The sequence below is a fragment of the Myiozetetes cayanensis genome, unplaced genomic scaffold (genome assembly GCF_022539395.1).
Source record: "Myiozetetes cayanensis isolate MyiCay16 unplaced genomic scaffold, myiCay2020 scf2-11, whole genome shotgun sequence".
Taxonomy (NCBI): Eukaryota; Metazoa; Chordata; class Aves; order Passeriformes; family Tyrannidae; genus Myiozetetes; species Myiozetetes cayanensis.
The window spans coordinates 22,980,915-23,000,882 of record NW_026087411.1 but is presented as its reverse complement, the minus strand read 5'-3'; the positions used below and the strand labels follow the sequence as shown (position 1 = coordinate 23,000,882).

The following is a 19,968-nucleotide window of genomic DNA, read 5'->3' as shown; positions in this document are numbered from 1 at the left end:
CTCCTCTGGCCTTAATCATATGTGGGAATATAATTCTGCTAAAATGCCCCAGTATAAATACCTGCAGACAAGGTATGGTTCAGTTAAGGACTTTCAACTGATGAAAGCGGAAACCTTTCCTTAAAATTATGGAACCTTTTTCTATATAAACATAACATTTTATCCAGAGATCATAGTTGAAGCCTTGATCTCTAAGCTGTGACCACAGGTAGTCAAATCACCAGCTCCAAGAAACTGAGATAGAGACATCCAGTGTCTTGCACACAGTCATACAGCAGATTAGTGGCAGCAGTGGGAACACCAAGTCTTATGACTCCAACCTTGTGCTCAGTGCATTAGATCATAGTTGTCTTGTTTATATCACTGTATTTTCTGAAAGGTTGTTTTTTGGTTTGGTCTTTTTTTTTTTTTTCCTAATCAGATGCTTGTAAATTAAGTTGCTGACTGTAATCAGAAATGTATTTATCACTGACTCTGGCTTACAACCAAGCACACTGTTAATTTTGAAACAGGACAGCATGTTCCTCTCATTCCAAGGAAAAGTTAATTATGAGTCATAGGAGGGTATGTCGTGATTTTGTTGTGACCATTTGTCCTCCACTGTTGCAAAAGACAATTAGTTTCTTAATTTTCATTTGGTGCAACAGCATTGCCTTCAATGAGTTACAGCTTTAGTAAGCTTGATAAAGCAAGGTAGTTTTATAAAGCTGGTGACAATGGGAAGAAATGGGCATGTTTTATAGCTGAGGGAGGATGAGAAGACAAAAAACCCTCACTGCTTTTATAGTTCAATAATCATCAGGTACCCTAGCTACATACTATTTTTTTCATCAACCAAGAATATTTTTGGTCTGTAACCAATCACGTTGTTGGAACATAAGCTCTAAACTCTGTTTGCTCTGCTGTCATGGCAGCAAAAAACTTCCACTTGAATGCTGGCTGTCTAGACGTGCGCAGATTTGCCTTGCCAAAGAGAACTGTGCCCTGTGCTGAGGAAAAGGTCCAGTAATATTAGCCATTTAGATGGATTAAATGATAGCACTGGTCTGCTAGATTGAAATGCTGGATTTCTGTTCGTCTATGTCAGATAGCAACTTTAACATAGGGTTTAGTGGCAGAGTGTTTTTGTGCAACATCAGGCCCCATATGTTATCTCCTCTTACAGTCTGTATTCATTTAATGTAAGCCTATGAATTTGTTTAAGTTCATCAATTCACTTTGTTTATTAATTCACAGTTCATAAATTGTGAATCTTATCAGCTTACTTTAATAGCTAAATGACTAATCACTTGCTTCAAACCATACTTTAGGCTAGAGACATGCTACAGAAATACCAGCATACTTTTCATAAAAAAATACTAACCCCAAGGGAACTCAACCACCAGATAAAAATTGCTGAACATGACATCTGCTTGCAAATAAATTCCCTAATGGCTTATGGAAGCAACTTTTCCATAGAGAATGAACAAAGCCAAATTGTTTTACAATTATATCATCTTCCATTTTATGAATTGCTGGTATCAGTATTATTGTGTTATCCACACCCTGAAATGCAACTTGTAATGTGTAACTTTACATCATTAATTAGTGTAAGAAAAATCCACTCCATTGGATTTTCATGGCTGGGCAAAGTGATCATAATACATCTAGCCCACCCAATAAACACAGAGCTCTGCTCCACGGAAGAGTGCTCCTTAGCCTCATAAAATCCTTGTGAGACATTTGTGGCACCAGAATTGCCACTGGGTGGTACAGAAAAACCCCATACTGTGTCCCGGTGCCCTGCAGAGTTCTCCAACACCTTTCCAACAGACTTTTCACCGTTAACTACTTTGTACCATCATGCCATGCCCAATGGTACACAACACCTACCCACATATCAGTAAATGCCATGAATATACACTATGATGGACTCCATGCAGCTCTTACATTATTTGAGACATTCTGAGTAGAAAAAAAATGGATACCATAATAACATCTTAAGACCACAGAGGCACTTCATGAGACCGAAAAAAGAACCCAGGACCATGCACAAGTGCAGAGACGTCCTGGCTGTGCCAACTGACCCCAGAGCCATGGAATGGTCCCTGGTCCTGTTTTACTGACCAATGTGGTTACAGCTTCTATATCACTATTATTTTAACTGTAAAATAAAGGAAATTTTGTTTCCTTACCTTGCAATATTACCGTGTGGATTGATATAATGAAGATGTAACCAAAGGAACTTGATTTCTCTTTGAGTAAAATATTCTATTATGTAATAAGTGATTATTCTCATTAAATAACTTAAAGGAGGGCCAGACCCTAAACTACAGTGATATAATTCCAGTGGAGTACTTTTCTCTGTTGGAGAGGCACATAGGCTGAAGTTGAAAGAATATCAAAGGTGAGGCTTGGGAGCAAGTTCAAATGAAACACAGACAAAGAATGACCTACCAAGGGCACAAGTGTGTGTAGAGGAGAGGGAACGGAGCACACAGATGATAACCAGCAACAAGCCCCAATGACTTTGGGAGAATTGGCAAAGAAAATAGTGGTGAAGAATACAACTTTCACTTGGACCACCTTCTGGACTGAAAACAATTTTGGGAGCCAGCAAGAACTGCCAAGGGAAAGTAATTGTGTAGATTGAGATCAGCAGTGGAGGGGTTCCAGACATGGGTAACATGTAGCTGGAAAGAATGAAAAATAAGTGTAATAGTGAAAAGGGAGAAAAAAGGCAGAAAGTTAGAAAGCACCCTTCAGACAGATATTGCCTCACAGTTTTAACAATATTATAATGACAAATACAGCACAGTAACTTGTTTTTTAGGATAAATTTTCTTTACGTTTTGCAGTGGGTTTGTGAATATTTTTCACATATCCTTTGAATTTTCCATTACGTTTTTTTTTCCCAAAGGTACTTGTGTATCTACCTCTCTTAGAAAAGACATGAGTACTAGATGGTCATTTAATACATCCGAAATGAAACAGTTTTATTTTAGTGCCTGCCTTAAGCTTTTTGAAAAACAGAGAAATTAAAATACATCTCTTTGGGAAAAACATTTAGATAGCTAAAGTAAATTTATGCCTAAGTCACATCAAACAGAAATAAAAGTTTTAAAACCGTGTGACTAATACCTTACTGCCCCTTCATACAGTTCCATACATTACAAACCAAACTCATCCATTCCCTTACCAAACCAATCCTGCCCTGGAGGAATCATGTTTACTTATCTGCTCTTCTAAGGTTGGACCTATTTCTCTGTAGACAAGCTCCTCATCTAAATGTAAGTTTGCAGTACTCAAATCCTTTATTACCTTGGGGTATGAGCAGGATCAGACGATAATTCAGGCTGGAAGGGAATTAAGGAAGTCAGAGTAGAATATATATCACTTTGTTTCTTCTAATGGAAGAAGGTGGGTCTTAAAAAGGAGAAAGCAGGTTGATTGGCTTTAAAACAGCTTGTTTTACATATTTGAGTGGCAAACTGACCTCAGAATAATTTGTTACCAAGTTTTCCTATTTTTTTTTTTAATAATTTCTGTCTTCCTGAAGTTTCCCATTGATGAGTATTTATTCACATGTCAGAAACTTTTGTGGAAGCTTCTGCTAAATAACAGCCAGAGTGGAAGTTGGGCAATTCTTGTAATCTCATGCTTAAGCTAATAAATATAAAATGGTTTTAATTCATTGATTCAGTAGCTTTTTATTAATTACCTTAAAAACGTAGATAAAGCCTTACTACTTCATACAAATAATACTTTAACTCTGTGATTCTACAGCTCTTCTGCAGAATTCTTTGTCTTGATGTGGTTGTATAAGGGAGCAATATTTAAAAGAACCAGGACTACACTTCCAGTTTACATATAGTGTGATCTTTTTCACTGAAAGAAGCCTTTCAATAAGGCTTATTATGTTAATTTTAAAAAAAGTATTTAAATAGGTTCTTGCATTTAACAGCAATTTTAACGATTCTGCAGGGTGTATACATTTTTAGTAAAAATGTTTCTGTAGATTCAGTAATGTCATTAATGCATCAATAGAATATTTGTGGTGCCATCAGAATAAATGACATATTCTGGTAGTTATTTTAAAAGTAAGATCAGAACATATGTTCAGAAGCAGCATAAAGAACAGCTCTGCTAAGTCCAAGAATCAGAGTAGATCATATGTTGCTGTATAACTTTGAAATATTTGAAATAATTAAAAGGCATGCTAAAGCTTTTATCAGCAAAAAGAAATATGAAATTAGATGGATGCAGCGCTTTGAACCCTTATTACTTTTTAAAATATTTTTACAATACTGCTTCTAGGGACTAAGTTCAATGGGAAAGGGAAGTAATGGGTACTCCACAGGCTTGAGCTCTCAGCTGTGCAGGAACATACACACTATAAGTCACTGCAATTAGAAAGAAATAAAATGCAAATTATATACTTTGCATAACCCTCCCAGTAGGAACGGTTAAGGATACCGGTTAATTCCAGAGAGACCCTAAGAGGTCTGGCTGCAGCTACAGCCTTATCCTGTTGCTAAGGGGACATTGTTTGTCAAGCACTTTGTTTTGTTACTGGATACTGTCATCTGCCTCTACAGAGATCAGTTTCTCCTCCTTTACATGCAGAGCAGCTACACAAAAGTACTCCGTGCAATCCAGGAGTGGCTGCTTGAGCTAACCAGGTTACAGGTGGGAGGGCAGAGAAGCAAAGTAGAGGATCAGAGAGTGCACTAAAGGCAATTAGAGGGAGATGAAGAGTGAGAGCGAAGCAAGCTGTTTCATGGCAACGGGAATGACTTCGACAAGGTTATCCAAGAACAGCAACTGTGGGTAGATTTGGCCAGGGCTAGTCAATAAAACAGGACTGGCATATATGCTGTAAGTAACTAATGCTGTAAACCAACTTGTGAATCTGTTATCGTTTCCCCTTCCTCGGGAGGACGATTAACTCCCTGTGCTGCCACCACCACCTATGCAGGCATCACTTTTACAAGCTACAAGGGCCACAGGGAAGTGAATCTCTCCCACTCTCGGATTCTCAGTGCCAGTTGATGAGCAATCAGCTTTAAGATCACCCTGACAGAAAAACTCTCGTATCGTTCAAGCAACCTGAGATTAAAATATTTTAATAACCAACACTGTGACAGCTTTAACTTTGCCTCTGTGTATGCTGTGGTTTTACAGCTTGTTGCGGCTGAGTCTCTGTTCACACCATTTGCAGTCTCTCATCTCTATCAGATGAGGTTGTGAGAGCAAGGTCATTCATTTTGTGCTGGCGCAAACCAGACCAGTAGTCTCTGTTAGCATCCAGGATCTTGTTCTTTCTAAAAATAGCCCTCCAGGAGAGCTGGATCATATCTTTCCATCCCCTTTTAATATTTTAAGTATGAATAATGGAAATTGAATTTGATTTTGTTCCATGGTATTACCTTTGATGGCTTTTTGATGAAGAAGATTTTTTTCCCTTAAAAAAATAGATGTGACTTTCTGACTGGCTGTTTGTTCATACTACGTATCTGCCTGTTTTCATATCATTATCATATGCTATGGCTTGTCTAATTAGATGTTCACATAACTCTTCCATAAGAAAGCACAGTAATTCCAATCCACTTGTGTGCTGGGATATTCGTATGTGATACTTGTCTTTGAAAGAGCACAGATTTTCTTTGTTGTTAATTTGCAGTAAAATGTTTTGGTATTTAACAGTAGCTGAGCAGCTCATTTTTCATATTTTGCTGCACTTGTGAAGGCCATTTGCTGGGCTTCAAGATTTTTAACCTGATTTCCCAAGCAAGTGAGGCTTATGTGAACATGTTCTCCTTGTCAGATGCTTCTACCTGTGAAAGTGAGGAAAACCTCAGCTTTGACATGGGTGGTCATGTTCATCAAGATCCCAGAAACAGTTAGGTTCCTTCTAGTTTCCTGGAAACTAACTTCTGTGCCGAGGAAAGAGAATGAAATCAGTGCCCCAGTTAAAGAAAAGGCCAGGAGAACTAAGCAATTACAACAATTCATCATTTATACCTTTTGTTTGGCAGCCTCTTGACTGTTCAAGCAGCACGAGCAAAGCTCTGGAATAATTGCGACATGTCCAGTTATGGCTGGAGAGGTAACAGAGGATATGGTGGGGATAAACCAGGGATATCCCACTGAGGAGGGATGGAGATAAGCGGTAGAGAACTACATCTGCAGGACACCCACTTCATTAGCTTGTTTTCTCATGGAAAAATTGGCATGTCTGCATGGATTGTGGGTGAATTTGGGGAATGATTTTTTTTTTGCACAGTTTTGGTTTATCATTTCTGTATTTTGTGTGGGCACGTGCTTGTTGATTGGCACATTTCTTTGGAACTGCATTTAATAGTCTTGGTTATATCTTCATGAGGTTTTTGTTTTGGAACAGTGCAAGGCAATGCAGTAGAATGTTTACTTTGGTCACTTGAGCCAGTTAAGTTTTTTACAAGTGTGCCAGTAGGAGTCATTATGTCATTTATCCAGCTATGAAGTTTGCATGTGACTTTTTCTAACCGAACATCCGCTAGAATAATTAGGCCTCAAAAATCACATTTTTATTCATGTTTTAAGTTTTTATTTCTGTAGCAGATGCACTGCCCATGGATTAACAATGTGAAACTGAACAAAAATCTTTGCTTTTTGATTTAGCTCACGGGACCTTTTCCAACTGTATCTAACTGAAATCCAACCTTGTGGAGTCCCAAATTTGGCAGAAGGAAGGTGCTGCTGGAAACACTATTTTTCCAGTTTCTTCATAAATTATTCATGAATAGCAAGTTACACCCTGAGTATTATTTGGCCAAACCATTTGCTTCAAGAGTCAGGTTTATGATTCTTTTCCAAAAAGTGGAGACTTGAGGGTATCTGGTATATCGCTCTTACCATGTGTAGCTATGTAATTTCTGCCAGAGGGCTCAGGCTGTCTTTCCTAGCTTTCAAAAAGTATAAGAAGCTAAGTAAGAGTCACAGGTTATTTACTTAGTGCCAGCAACTTGATAACACAAACCTTAATATTGAAAGGTCAGGTTTTTAAGGTCCCAATAAGGAACACTTTGCATGCAAAACTAATCTGATTGCAAATCTGACTGGCAGTGTTCACAAAATTGCTGCCAAAAATTCTTATGGGAAGTTGTAAACTGATATCCCAAATCAATTAGGGCATAGCACTGTATTATAATTCTTAGCCATCTTTTCATCTGCTGGAGCAGTAATATCTTTAGGAGATCTTTGTTGAAGATGTTTCAAAGGTTGTGTTTTAACTTCAACATTATGGGTTAGGGATTTTGAGTTTGTCTCTTCAACATTGCTGCATCAATTTTTTTGCATTCCTATAAATGATCCACAAGGATAGAATACCCTGGAGCTGCACATTGTTGTGCTTCTTGCTGGGACTTTCATAAGGCTCCTGGTTAGAAAACGGATTTTCATTTTTGTGGGAGTTTTGATATGTTCTTTCAAAACCTGCTTTTATTCCAGATTGAAATACAGGCAGAGAAAAGGTGTGCGCATGCACACACGCGTATGCACACACACACACAAATACAGGGATGTGCAGGTACATGTGCACACAGTTTTGGAGCACCCTATTAAGCGACATTTCAGCCAAGGAGTGAGTTTTCTATTATATTGATAAAATCAAGATGGTTCATTTTAATGTCAATATTATGTTAAAATATAATATAAAGTAAAAAGTCTTGTGATTAAAATATTTTTCTGAAATGCAGGACATTGCATATTTTGCCTTCCTCTCCAGTGGCATTTCAGTGAAATGACTGGCAACATTCCACTGGAAAATTTACATCCAGCTGTTGGAAATTTTCTTCCACTCTTTGTTTAATCGTGAACTCACTTTGTTCACATCATGACAATTATAGATAGCTTATCTGTCTGGTGTCTTAATTACAAGATTACTAATCTAGGGCTTCAACCTTTCTGGTTACTGATAGCCTGTGTTTTCTAAACTTTCAGTTAGTTTTTTCCCTCATACAAGCTATGGTTTTCATATATTCTAGGTCTCAATGAAGTACAGACTCTTTAATCCTATCTGGTTTAGTACTAGGATTGTGGCTAAAGTGAAAGACAAATCCAAAAGATTTGGTAAAGACCATGCCTTAAATGTGCAAAGAATCAGCTTCTAACGAGGATCAGATAATTTAGAATTCTGAAGTAATTGCACATAAAATATTTGCTCACTTTAAGAAAAACCAGTGCAGAGTTCTACTCAGAAAAAGCAAATATTTTTATATGATGAACACACACAACATGTATATCAGCAATGGCACTATGTTAAACAGACTTGGTATTATAATTTAATTATCATGGATGCTATGTATCATAAATATATTGGATTGGAAGGGACCTTAGAGATTATCTAGTTCCAACCCTCCTGCCATGGGCAGGGATGCCATTCCCTTCATCAGGTTTCTCAGTTATATATATTTATATGCTAATAAACATACAAATATACTTTATCTTATACATATACTTACATAATATTCTATTACTGTACTTGTTTTCCTAGTAACTGAGACTTTCACATTCTTTAATGTATTTTTCTTCCTATGGCACTCATCCATAAGTTTCCAGCAGCTTTTAGTTTTAATTGCTCAAGTGGCTTCACATCCGTGCAGCAGGAGAAGTTTCTCCTGTGTTTGTTGAACAGTTTAGGCCTTATGGGATAAAATTTATCCTGTATGTGTCAGTTACTTGTCTTGCTGTTGGCGAATTTGTTGTCACAATAGGTGATAGTTCTTCCCTTTGACGGGAAAACCTTGATAATGTGAATTGTTTGTACATTATGGATTTATCACCATTACTTAAGGTCTGGCATTGAGCTGTAGTCATGTTTGTGTCCAACTGTGCTTTTCTGTGAAGGGCAGACTTGTGGGATCACACGTAAATGCTTCCAGCAGAATGAATTGCCCATTGGATACAGCAGAAAGCCTCTGGCACATTGAAACTGGCCAGTTGCACTGCTTTTATGCAGAGAATGGATGAAGCTGTAACTTATACTGCTGCAATTACACCACAGGAACAAAATAAAAATAGTTGAATTTTGTAAGTTTGTTCAAGATTTGTTCTTCCTGGTTACACTGAAAAAAATGAGACTCTTATGGTGGTGGGCAGGAGTATCTGCTGTTTGAATACAGCATAGAAATTTTAAACATGTACTTGTGAAAAGCACAAATAGAACTGATTTGATTCAGCATAGCTCTGAAAAGTCGTGTTTTGGTTCCTTACACATATTTTTCACACCATCTCTTTGTTGATGCAGTATCATGCTTGTTCCACTGTATCCTGAAACTGGTTTTCCAAATGGAGCACATCATTACTTTAGTAAAAATTTTGCGTTTCTTTTGCATTTTGAAACCAAAAGCTTGGACCAAGAATTCCAGTCGTAGTGTCACTAACCCTCAAACATATATTTATTCTTCAGTTCTTCACCCTCAAAAACAGTTTGTCCAGTGACACAAAGTTCTGCATCCAATTATGTTAATTGCATACATGAATCACAGAAATGTGATGATATATGAGGCTGTCCAAAAATTTTGGATGACTTTTTAAACATCTTACAAACTGTATGCTGGATTCTGTATGGGTGGATGTCTGTGCCCTGGGAAGTTTTGGTGACATATGACTGGTAGTTCTTTCATATGGGGATTCTGCCAAAAGCAGGGAGAGAAATAAAAAAAAAAAGCCGTACAGAAGAATAACAACTCCAACTACATACTTGATCCCACAGGAATCTTCATCCCTGTGCTCAATACAGTAATTTCATGAGAAAGATGGCTATCAGCGTGAATGGTACAGAAAACTTCAGGACTGGAACACTTTCTAGGAATGAACAGAAAATCATCAGGGTATCAGAGGTAAATGTCAGTGCTGGTACAGAGAAATCTATTTGCCATTAAGCTCTGCTGACATTTTCTCTTCTAAGATCCTTTTTACAGTTGGTTCTGGTCTGGACAAATGTTTGTCATTTGGGACTTTTGTTTTCCAAGACGGTCATTTTGGTCAAACTGACTTTGCTTTTAAATGCCCCACTTTTAAGTTTTCTTTCTCTAACTGAGGTGAAGAACAAAATCAAGAAAACATATTGATTTTTTTCACATGACAAAACATTTCTGAGGGCTGCTAGGCTGAAGGAGATTAATGCTTCCAGGATTTGAATGGTGACTTAATATTGGGCATAAAGATGATATTGGGACCAAAGACATTCCTTCTTACCATCCTGTGAAAATTTTCCTGTGTTTGGCCAGTTCATACATGTCTGAAAAACCTGTTTGCATGTACTGACATGTTTCCTTATAGCTCCAAATGCTAGTGAGTCTTTCTGACACAGTAACAGAGTTTTATACATGACCTACATCCTAGAAAAGATTACAATGTAAAGTCCATAATATAAGCTATCTGCTTGGCTGTTTTCTCTGGTAGTCACAGGAGCCATGCATAGCCTGGTTCAGATGTCCCAAGATCCTTGTGGTAAATGCTTCCGGGTCTTGTGAAACCCTGTCCTCTTTGCTCACTGTGATGGTCCTTTTGCATGGAGCTTCTGGCAGGCAAGGAGAAGAGCAAAGCAGAAGGATATCCTGGGTGGGACAACAACTGCAGACCCCCGGTAAGAGAGGATGGTACAGTACAAGAGAACTGAGGAAAAGTCATGAAAGGGAGAGGAAGGAGTAGCACCAGAGGCTCCAACAACTCCTGTTGACCTACTCCAACAGGTCCACATCCTTCTTATGTTGGGGGCCCCAGAGCTGGACACTGTATTCTAGGTGAGTTCTCATGAGAGCAGAGTAGAGGGGGAGAATCCCCTCCTTTGACCTTTTGGTCATGCTCCTTTTGGTGCAGCCCAGGATACAGTTGGCTTTCTGGGCTGCAAGTGTACCTTGCCAGGTCATTTCCAGCTTCTTGTCAACCAAGCAAGTCTTTTGTGAATGTGGCTCCACATAAGAGTGTTCTCTCAGTTTTATGCCCCCAAAACTATAGGTGATTGAGACTACAGTTACAGAACGCTGTGATTAGAAACAGAAGACACAGGATCCCAATCCATGCTCAAATGCCATCTTCCTAGTGCACCAAGTCAGTCAGGGGTGTGATGGGAGGAACAAAGAGTCTGTGACCATACTGCCATGTATTACAGGAGATCTGGAGCAAGTGAAGGTGGTATGTGTAATTTCAATACTGCTATTTCAGTGGCTTTACTTAGCAATACTTTTTTCAGTGTTTTTACAGGGTTGTACAGGTCCTTGGTGTGGCCAAATATATGTGCACACAGGGAAGGCACATGCATGTGACAGCAGGTGCTGGGGGAGTGAAGTTCTGGAGGTGTTGATGGAAGCACTGGTGCGACCTCACCTTGAATACTGTGTGCAGTTTTGGGCACCAAAATGTAAGAAAGATATTAAACTATTGGAGTGTTCAAAGGAGGGCAATGAAGATGGTGAAGGGCCTTGAGGGGAAACCATAGGAGAGGTGGCTGAGGTCACTCCACTTGTTCAGCCTGGAAAAGAGACTGAGGGGAGACCTCATTGCAGTCTACAACTTCCTCACAAGGGGAGGTAGAGAGGCAGGCACTGATCTCTTCTCTGTGGTGACCAGTGACAGGACCCGAGGGAATGACATGAAGTTGTGTCAGGGGAGGTTTAGGTTGGATATTAGGAAAAGTTTCTTCACCCAGAGGGTGGTTGGGCACTGGAACAGGCTCTCCAGGGAAGTGGTCACAGCACCAAGCCTGACAGAGTTCAAGAAGCATTTGGACAGCGCTCTTAGGCACATGGTGTGGCTCTTGGGGCTGTCCTGCCCAGGGTCAGGGGTTGGACTCGATGCTGCTTGTGGGTCCCTTCCGACTCGGCATATTCTGTGATTCTGAGAAGCATGGCTTGGCTGACACCAGCGCCCTCGGAGCCTCGGCTTCTGTTCCAGCCAATCGCTGTTGGAAAGGAAACCCGCGGAACAGAACCGCGGAAAGCGCCGTGAGCTTCCCCTGACGGGGAGCAGCGTTTCCGCCCCGCAGCCGTGAGGCGCCCGGGACTCCCCTCACCGGGGACGGGCGGGGCCGGCCCGCAGCGGCGGCGGGAGCGCTGACGCGCTGGGCGCCCTCCGGAGGCCGCCCCGCCCCGCTCACCTCCCGGCCCGCCCCGGCCCGGCCCTCCCGCCGCGCCCGCCCCTCCCGCCGCTCCCGCCTGGCATCCGCGGCGCCCGGCAGCGCCTCTCCTGCGTGCGCTCCCTCCGCTTGGTACGGCCCACCCCGCCGGGGATCATGGCGATTGATGGTAAGTAGGCCAATAACGGGCTCCTCTCTCTCGCCCCGAACCTCTCCCCTCCCCCAGCCCCCTCCTCTCCTTCTCCTCCCCGGGCACGGGCAGGGGGCGGCTCCGGGGAGGGAGGGCTCCCACCGCGGCGGGAGCTGGGGGCGCACCGAAGCGAGTGGTCCCCCAGCCGGGGAGGGCGGCGGGGGGCGACTCCTCTGCTCCCCCTCCCCCTCGGCCCGGCTGCGGGGGGTACAGTGCCGGGGCTCTGTGCTGGTGGGGGAGAGGTGAGCGTGGTGCTCCCTCCTCCCGTCTCCGTGCCCAGGAGCCGGGCAGGGGTGAATAAATCCTTGGCACGGTGGCCGGCATCCTTCCTCGTCCTCCTCCTCCTCCGCCGCCGCCTGCTGCCCCGGGGATGCCGGGCGTGCGAGGACCCGAAGAGGGCGAAGCCATCCATCCCCCCGTTCCTTGAGCCGCCCTTGCGCTGTCGGGGAGGCGGGGGCGGGCGGTGCAGCCCCCGGGGCCGGGGCTTTGCCTCCCCTGCCCGCCACCGGGTCCCAGACTCGCGCCTGGGCCGAAAATGTGGGCGCTGGAGGTGCGCAGCCCTTTCCACCCTTCCCACAGGGACTTTGCCAACTGCTTTAAAACTCGCTGGCCCTTTCCTGGCCCCTGAATCTCTGAAAACTGAGTCCCCAGGCGAGGGATGCTCCCCGCTCTCTGCTGGTTGCTGGGAGCTAACAGGCTGCACAGGAACCTGGTGTCCGTAGATCTTTCTAGTCATTACTTAGAAACAACAACAAAGGAGCGAGATGTTCGAGACACTTGTTGGGTTTGTTTGGAGATGATCATCCTCAAAGACAAGACTTATGAGCTTTGCTCTGAAATCTCCCCTCTTAGTTCTGAGAGTAATTTTACACCTCGATAAAAATCCTTTAAAAAAAAATAAGAAATCCCAGAACCTAATTTCCAGCCAGAGAAGATGCTAAGGTATGCAGCTTCCTCGACTGAGGTGTTTTCTTTTTGAAAGCATCTGTTGTTATAACTTAAAGAATCTAGGAAAACAGTGAGGGAAGGGGAAAACCAAACTGTTCTCGTTTGTTTCTCATGTGGGATGCTCCTCTGCTGTCAGTTTCCCTGGATTAGTAATTCAGGCCTCTGTAAAGAGAAGTTGCACTGCGCAAGCAGAGCTGCATGTTCACCCTGTCTTGGAAGCTGTGCACACCAGGAGTCTGAGCTGGCCAGCTTTAAGTTGGCTGGGTTCTTTTCTGCTGAAAAGTCCCCTCAATATTATCAAGAAGATAGCAAAAAATTTCTGCTGGGTCTGGACTTTTTACATAACTCGAGCTCAGAAAGAAAAAAATTATCAGTCCTTCAAAATCTGTCTCTGTTTTCATTTTAAGCAGCATTATCCCAGAAATCTGTGGGAATCTGTTAGATCTGAAAATATTCACAGTATGCGAAACTCATGGGTAATATTTTCAGAGGATTTAGGGTATTACTTCTTAAAAGTTAAAGCAAATAATCATGGATGAATAGAGCAATGTAGCCTTTGAAAACACTTCTCATTATGGCCAGACTTTAGAAATAGCCCAGTTCTTGTAGATACTTATATGAAATATTCAAAATGGGACTTAAGCTTTTGAGAAAATTGGGTGCATAGTTTACAGTTAAATGCAGAGGAAGGATTAAAAAAAAAAAAATCCAATCATGAAAGTGGTCTGCTGGGTTTTGATTTAGTACTCTTCCTGAAGACAGCAAATGCAATGTGTTTTTCTGCTGTAGTCTGTAGCAGGCATGCATCCTCCTCTTTGTTTTCAACTGAATAGCTGATTATCTTGATGTTCTCTCCCTCCTGTTTGTGCAACAGTGCCTTGCCTTGACTGCACTGTTTAGCTGTGTTCTGGCCAGCAGTGCTTGAAAATACGAGTTTGATTTGGTTAAATACTAACTCTTGAAGTTGGCATCAAACCATGGGATTTCTAGTCTAAACTGTCAAAATACAGAATTTGCATTGTGTCCAAGTAAATTTGTAAATGTATTTAAGTAAACAGAGAAAATACTTTGCTCAGTTTTAAAGCCACAGTATTTGGCCAGATTCTTTGGCAAGATTGAAAACTGAAGAATTTGAAGAATTAAACCCCTTCAAAGCAGGACATAGATATGAAGAGTGCACAAAATTAAAAGAACTCAAAACAGAATTTGTTAGCTGCTTTTGGCTGTTCTTAAAAATCTTTAAGTACCATTTCCTATGTCACTTTGTCAGTATACCAGACGACAGTGGTTCTAACAGTGAATCCCAAAGTTTTTGTGAAGATGAGGCTTTTTGTAGCAAGTGTTACAGAGAACCAGTGACCCACTGGCCATGGCTGGTGCCATTACCCTTTTGGACAGTGTCAGTGCTTTGTTATGATCACTGACAGACTTCTAAAAGACAAGTATTCTTGATGTGATCAGGTTCAAAGCCCTCATCTAGTGATTGCAGGAATAATGACATCTTTTTCTTTAGAAGGTTAATGTCATGTTAAAACATGTTCCTTTTGTATTTCTTTATAAACACATCAGGTTACAGTTTACGTCGGTCAGGCAGTCTCAGATTTATGAAGGAACAACAGAGAACAACCCAAACGGAAAAGTTTTGGCACAAATGAGATTAAAGAATTGTATTTGCATTTGTTATTTCTGTGTAGTTATCTCCCAAAACAAAATTAGTATTAGCTAGGAGCTCTGTTTAATGAGCAAGGTAATTTATTGCTTACCATTTCCACTTTTTCACAGGGAAAGATTAAATTAATCTAATAAATAGAGTAACAGAACAGGAAGGTGACAAATACGGTAGAGAGTAAGACCAAACTGAAAGCAGGAGTGAGACCAGACTGATAGGCAGTCCGAGGTTAAAATGCTCCCACCTACAGCTGCCCAGTCCTGGAGTCTTGTGGCAGTTTGCTGGGATTGAGGAGAAAGTTGAGGAGTTACTTCTGAGAACTCTTCAGCATCACTGTGGCAGTGATCCTTATGGCAGCATTAACTGGATTTCTCCATTCTACTTTTCCTCATTTGAGCAATAGCAAAGCTTTGGCATCTTGAGAGGTCTCTTGAATTGAGATCTGGATGAGGAGCTAGCAATGGAAACCACATTGCATTGCATGGAGGAGGGAAAAGAAATGTAAAAGGTCGCAGGTGAGATACTTTATAACCTAAGGCAGAATTGCATATCTCGCATAGCCTCTTGAATCTACTTTTACCATAATTTTGGTCCACACTTGAACGTGCTCTAAGGTAGTACAGGCTATACAGAGGTTTATGTTTCTCAAGGAGCGGAATACATCTAAGATTAATCTTTTCAGAACAAGTTAATTATTTTCAAATTTAAACTCTTTCCTATGGTTTATGTTGTGAGAAGTTTGGTGTTAAGAACTGAGAAGTTGTATTTAAGAGAATAATTAAGCCAGCCAGGTAAGAGGAATCTAACAGAGAAGGAAAAATTACACCTTGGTGCTGTTATCTAATAAGTTATCTAATAAGTGAGACTAATGAACATGGCTTCCCATGTTCTTCCTCTGTGATCCTTTCAGTTTAACACTTCTTCCCGATGTAGAGGCCAAGGTCCTTGCCATGTATCTGTGTTTTTGATCATTTTGTTTTTGCATCTCCTGAGTGTCTCTGAAGTGTTCTGATCTCTCTGATGCTTCTGACAAGACTGACCTCTTCTCTTTCCTCATCTGCCAGCGGTTTGGTTTGGAGCAGGCATCTGCAGCTCTGTGTGCTGTGCAGGGATTTTTTGGCCAGTGGGCTGTCCTCGTGTTTAATGTGGGTCTGTGTTTGTGTTGTATTTGACTGGTGATGTTTATAAAACATGGAATGTTAAATGTATTAAGTTCTTAAAACTTTCTTTCAATTTTTTCTTAAATTATCCAGCGACACTAAGACAAAATAGTAAACAATAAAAGGATGGGGCAGGAAACGAGCCGCTTAATTGTATAACCTTCATTTCCTTGGGAAACAAAGATAAAAATTACTGAATGAACCTACTTTTTGTTTGTGAATAGGAAAAGAGAGAGGATTTAAAACACTGCTTCATATAGGTTGCGTGAAAACTATGCCTAATTGCAAATTTCCAGAATCCAGAAAAGGAAACAATGGAGCAATTAGCTGCTTACAGTTAGGTAGGAGTATCATGAGTGGCTTGTAGGTTGAATCTGGCTTGGGGTACAGTTTTGTCTTGACTTCCTAGTTACCTGGGATATTGAGGTATCACTGCAGCATGTACTTAAAGATGACATGGAGATCCTCGAGTTAGTGCTGATCTGAATTGGCAGTAGTGCTTCCAAATCCAAGCTGGTGCAGCCAGGGCAGGGGTTGAGCAGCAGCATCAGTATTAAATAAAGCCTAAACATAAGAGGGCATATTTTGTACTTAGGCCCACTTTTAAACACATTAGTTCGTTGTGGGGTGGATCACATGTCAGGGTATCAGATTTGATCAACCACGCAGAATCGGTTTTATTTCCTGGTTGGATTTGTCTTACACCATCATTGCTGTAGTGTTGAATCTGTTGAAATAAGGAGAGCTGTTGGGTCTCTATCACCTTGGAGGTTATAGAGGGGGCTATCTTTTTTTTTGTAGAAGAGACATCTAACCTCTAATGCTCTACAGACTTATTTTTGATAAGTTCCCTGTGGGCTGAGATGAAACTATCATACTTAATATAAGAACAGGTGATGTGTTCAGAGTGAAATTCTTCTTGAAATTCTATTCCTTTTTAATGCTTAGCACTTTTGCAAATTGGAACTCTTGGCGTTCAAGGTGGGTGTGCAGGAAAGCAAACACACAGCCACTACCTGGTTAAAGATGTTGACTTATATTACTGCCCATCAAAATACAGGAGATATCCAAGAGAGGAAAGAGTCTTGCTGTCTTCCAGAGAACTTTCAACTGTTTTGACTATTATACGTATGACGTATATATATATACTAATATACGTCATATTTTCTCTTCAACCTAATTCAATTATAATTCTTCCAGCTTTTGTAGTGAGTAATGCAAGGAATCCACAGCTTATAAAAATTTTTTCCTGAATATTGTCAGGTTTTGAACTGCATAAGGTCAAGGGCCTATGTTGTATGTAAAAGTTGAAGTGGATTTCAAGTCAACAGTTAATCCTTGCACCTTCTGATTTTTGCATATTTAACTCTTGGAGGTGGCAGATGTTTTCTGATTTCTGAGTAAATCTGTCTCTAGAATGAGGGGGAAACTTCAGGAGGATTTTGAAAGTTAATTTTAAGACAGCAAATGAGTGTTGGGTTTGTGAACTAATAGGACGCATTCTGCAGAGAAGCATAGTCTTCAGTGTGAAAAGGGGTAGGTTCAGTATGGTTGACACATATTTTTGTTTTATAGGCTAAAATAAGCTGTTTTCCCACTAACTGGAATCTTTTTAAATACAAATTCTTTTTAGTAATTCCCCTTTGTATCACAAACTTACTGCATTGTGTGAAATATGAGAAGTCCAGTTACAGATACTATTTCTGTGAGTATATTTTTCTTCATAGTCCATAGAATCATTTTAAAAATAGAAATATTTCTCAGCTTACTTTCTGTTTTGAAATTTTGCTCTAGATTAGTGATTAGTGGGGGTAACTAAAAAATGTAAGAATTAACTAAAAGTCATGCTAATTTTTCATCCTTTTTCTGGTATCAACTTTTGTTGTTGACATCTTCCTTTTTATTTCCAGAACATCTGATATCAATGTACATTGCTTGGCAATGTATATTTAATAATTTTGGCATTTGCAATGAAGTTCCTTTTGTAGCTGCTTGTTTTCTTTCAGTTCTTATTAAAAAAAATTTACAGGTTTTATATTAGCTCAGATTTGAAGCATTTATACTGGATGTTTCTGTGCTAGTTATATTTACTGTATTTCTTCATTTCCATCAGTAAGACTTATCTGAAGAAGTACCTGACTGAGAAGTAGGTAAAATAAAGAACTTACTAATCTTTTTTTTCAGTGCTAATTCTATTTCAGTTATCAGAAGAGTAGGGAAAGAAAAGTGTCTGGTCATTCTAGGTAGGAAGGAAGGTGAGATAAAACTATTTTCATGATGGGAGAGAGGGTCCCAAATAACCTCTCTGCTTTATTACTTGGTCAGCTTAGAAAATCTGTGCTGTTTCCAGAAACAGAAATGGCTATGCTAATCTTGATTAATTGTCATTGATTGATAATTCATTGATCAGTGTCATTGGTTCTGTTGATTACATATGTAATTCCAAAGTAAGTATCTTCCGTGAGAAAACTGTTTTAATGTTTGTCACTACTTTTATGGCTGGATAACAACAAACAAAATGTTCTTGAGAAAGGTAGATGACCTTAGGCTGAGGAATTACTAGACAGTGATCATTTCAAATGGTGCTAGCAAAGAGGACAGTCTTTACAATAGGAGTTTGCATTATAAAACATTGATTTCTGACTTTCACTCTTGAAAACTTCTGGTCTTGAACATGTGTGCTGCTAATTTAATCCAGTACTTGTTTCTCTTTTAGTGAGTTAGACTGAATAATTGTTCTTTATTCACCTGCTTACATCCACTCTGTGTTTTGTTTTTTTCCGGGTCCTAGAGTCTTAGTCTATTAAGTCAGTCCTCATATGGAAACCATTTGTGTTTTAACTGTTTTCACTGACTTTTCATTTCTCTGTGTGTTCTGTGGTTCCATTTTATTCTTTGAGGTGGTGGGACCAAGAGGAGACCAAAACCACACAAAACATACAAGATGAGGGCATATTTAAACATTTTGTTTTTTACATAAGCAATATTATTTGTAGACTAAAATTGTGAAAAGGGTGCTAAAGGAATGCAGAGATGATTTTACACCATGAGCGAGGATGGGCTAATAAATGTATGTAATCTTTACAGGACAAAGACCATACTGATGCCAGCTGTAGAGTTGCTGTTCTTTTAAGTCTTTTCAACTTTGTTTATTTTTCATTGCAGTTATCTGTCTGTTCATCTAAAACCAGATTCTTCCTTAAATTCAGTTCATGGCATGAGACAGTTTTTCAAGGAGTAGATTTGTTGATGTATGTAACCCAGAACACTCTCATTACGGTTGTCTCCTTTGATAAATTTGCAGTATGTTACATGAAACAGCTTAGCATAAGAATGGGTTTTTAAGTATCTTGTATTCACAGCAGAAGCGTTAGTATTTCCACATGCTTCAGACACGGTAACATTAACAGTGTTAGGCTTTATTCACTTGTATCCCATTTTATGTTTCCACGGTGTGACACTTCTATTTCATGCATTTCCTGCACAGCCTTGTTGTTTCTTTCTCATTTGACAGTCCCACATGCTCAAGCCTTACCTGTGAGCTGTAGTTTTAACTATGACCGTGTCTGACGAGGGGTCCCAGAGCAGAAGGGGAGGAGCTCTGCTGAAATGCACGTCCCGTGCCATTGCTGTGCATGGCTACTATGTGATTTGGCAAGGTGGGCTCTCAGGGGCTGTAATGAACACTGTGCCCCTCACCATCTTTGTGCAACTCAACCTGTGCAGTTGGTTGAGTTCTGCACTGGAATTTTGCAGATTTGCCAAGGGAAAAAACAGTTGTCTAATGTTGAATAAAATGTTAAGTAAACATTCGTTGAATGTGATCCAAACTTATGAAAATGCTAATTAAAATACAATCCTCAGCAGGAAAGTAATTTATCATCTAAAAAGTACATCCCCA

The 19,968-nt window shown here is 40.3% G+C and overlaps 1 protein-coding gene across 3 annotated transcripts in view; it reads left to right on the top strand.

Moving 5' to 3' along the window:
* Window positions 1–12,166: 12,166 nt before the first annotated feature.
* Window positions 12,167–19,968, top strand: part of SYT14 (synaptotagmin 14) — a 90,355-nt gene continuing 82,553 nt past the window's right edge. For 2 of the 3 annotated variants that reach the window (XM_050314370.1, XM_050314368.1), the window contains exon 1: window positions 12,168–12,269. In XM_050314370.1, coding sequence (XP_050170327.1) covers window positions 12,257–12,269 — 13 coding nt within the window. In that variant the 5' untranslated portion in view covers window positions 12,168–12,256. Of the gene's footprint in view, window positions 12,270–19,968 lie in introns of all 3 variants that reach the window. The other variant, XM_050314369.1, reaches the window with a different exon arrangement.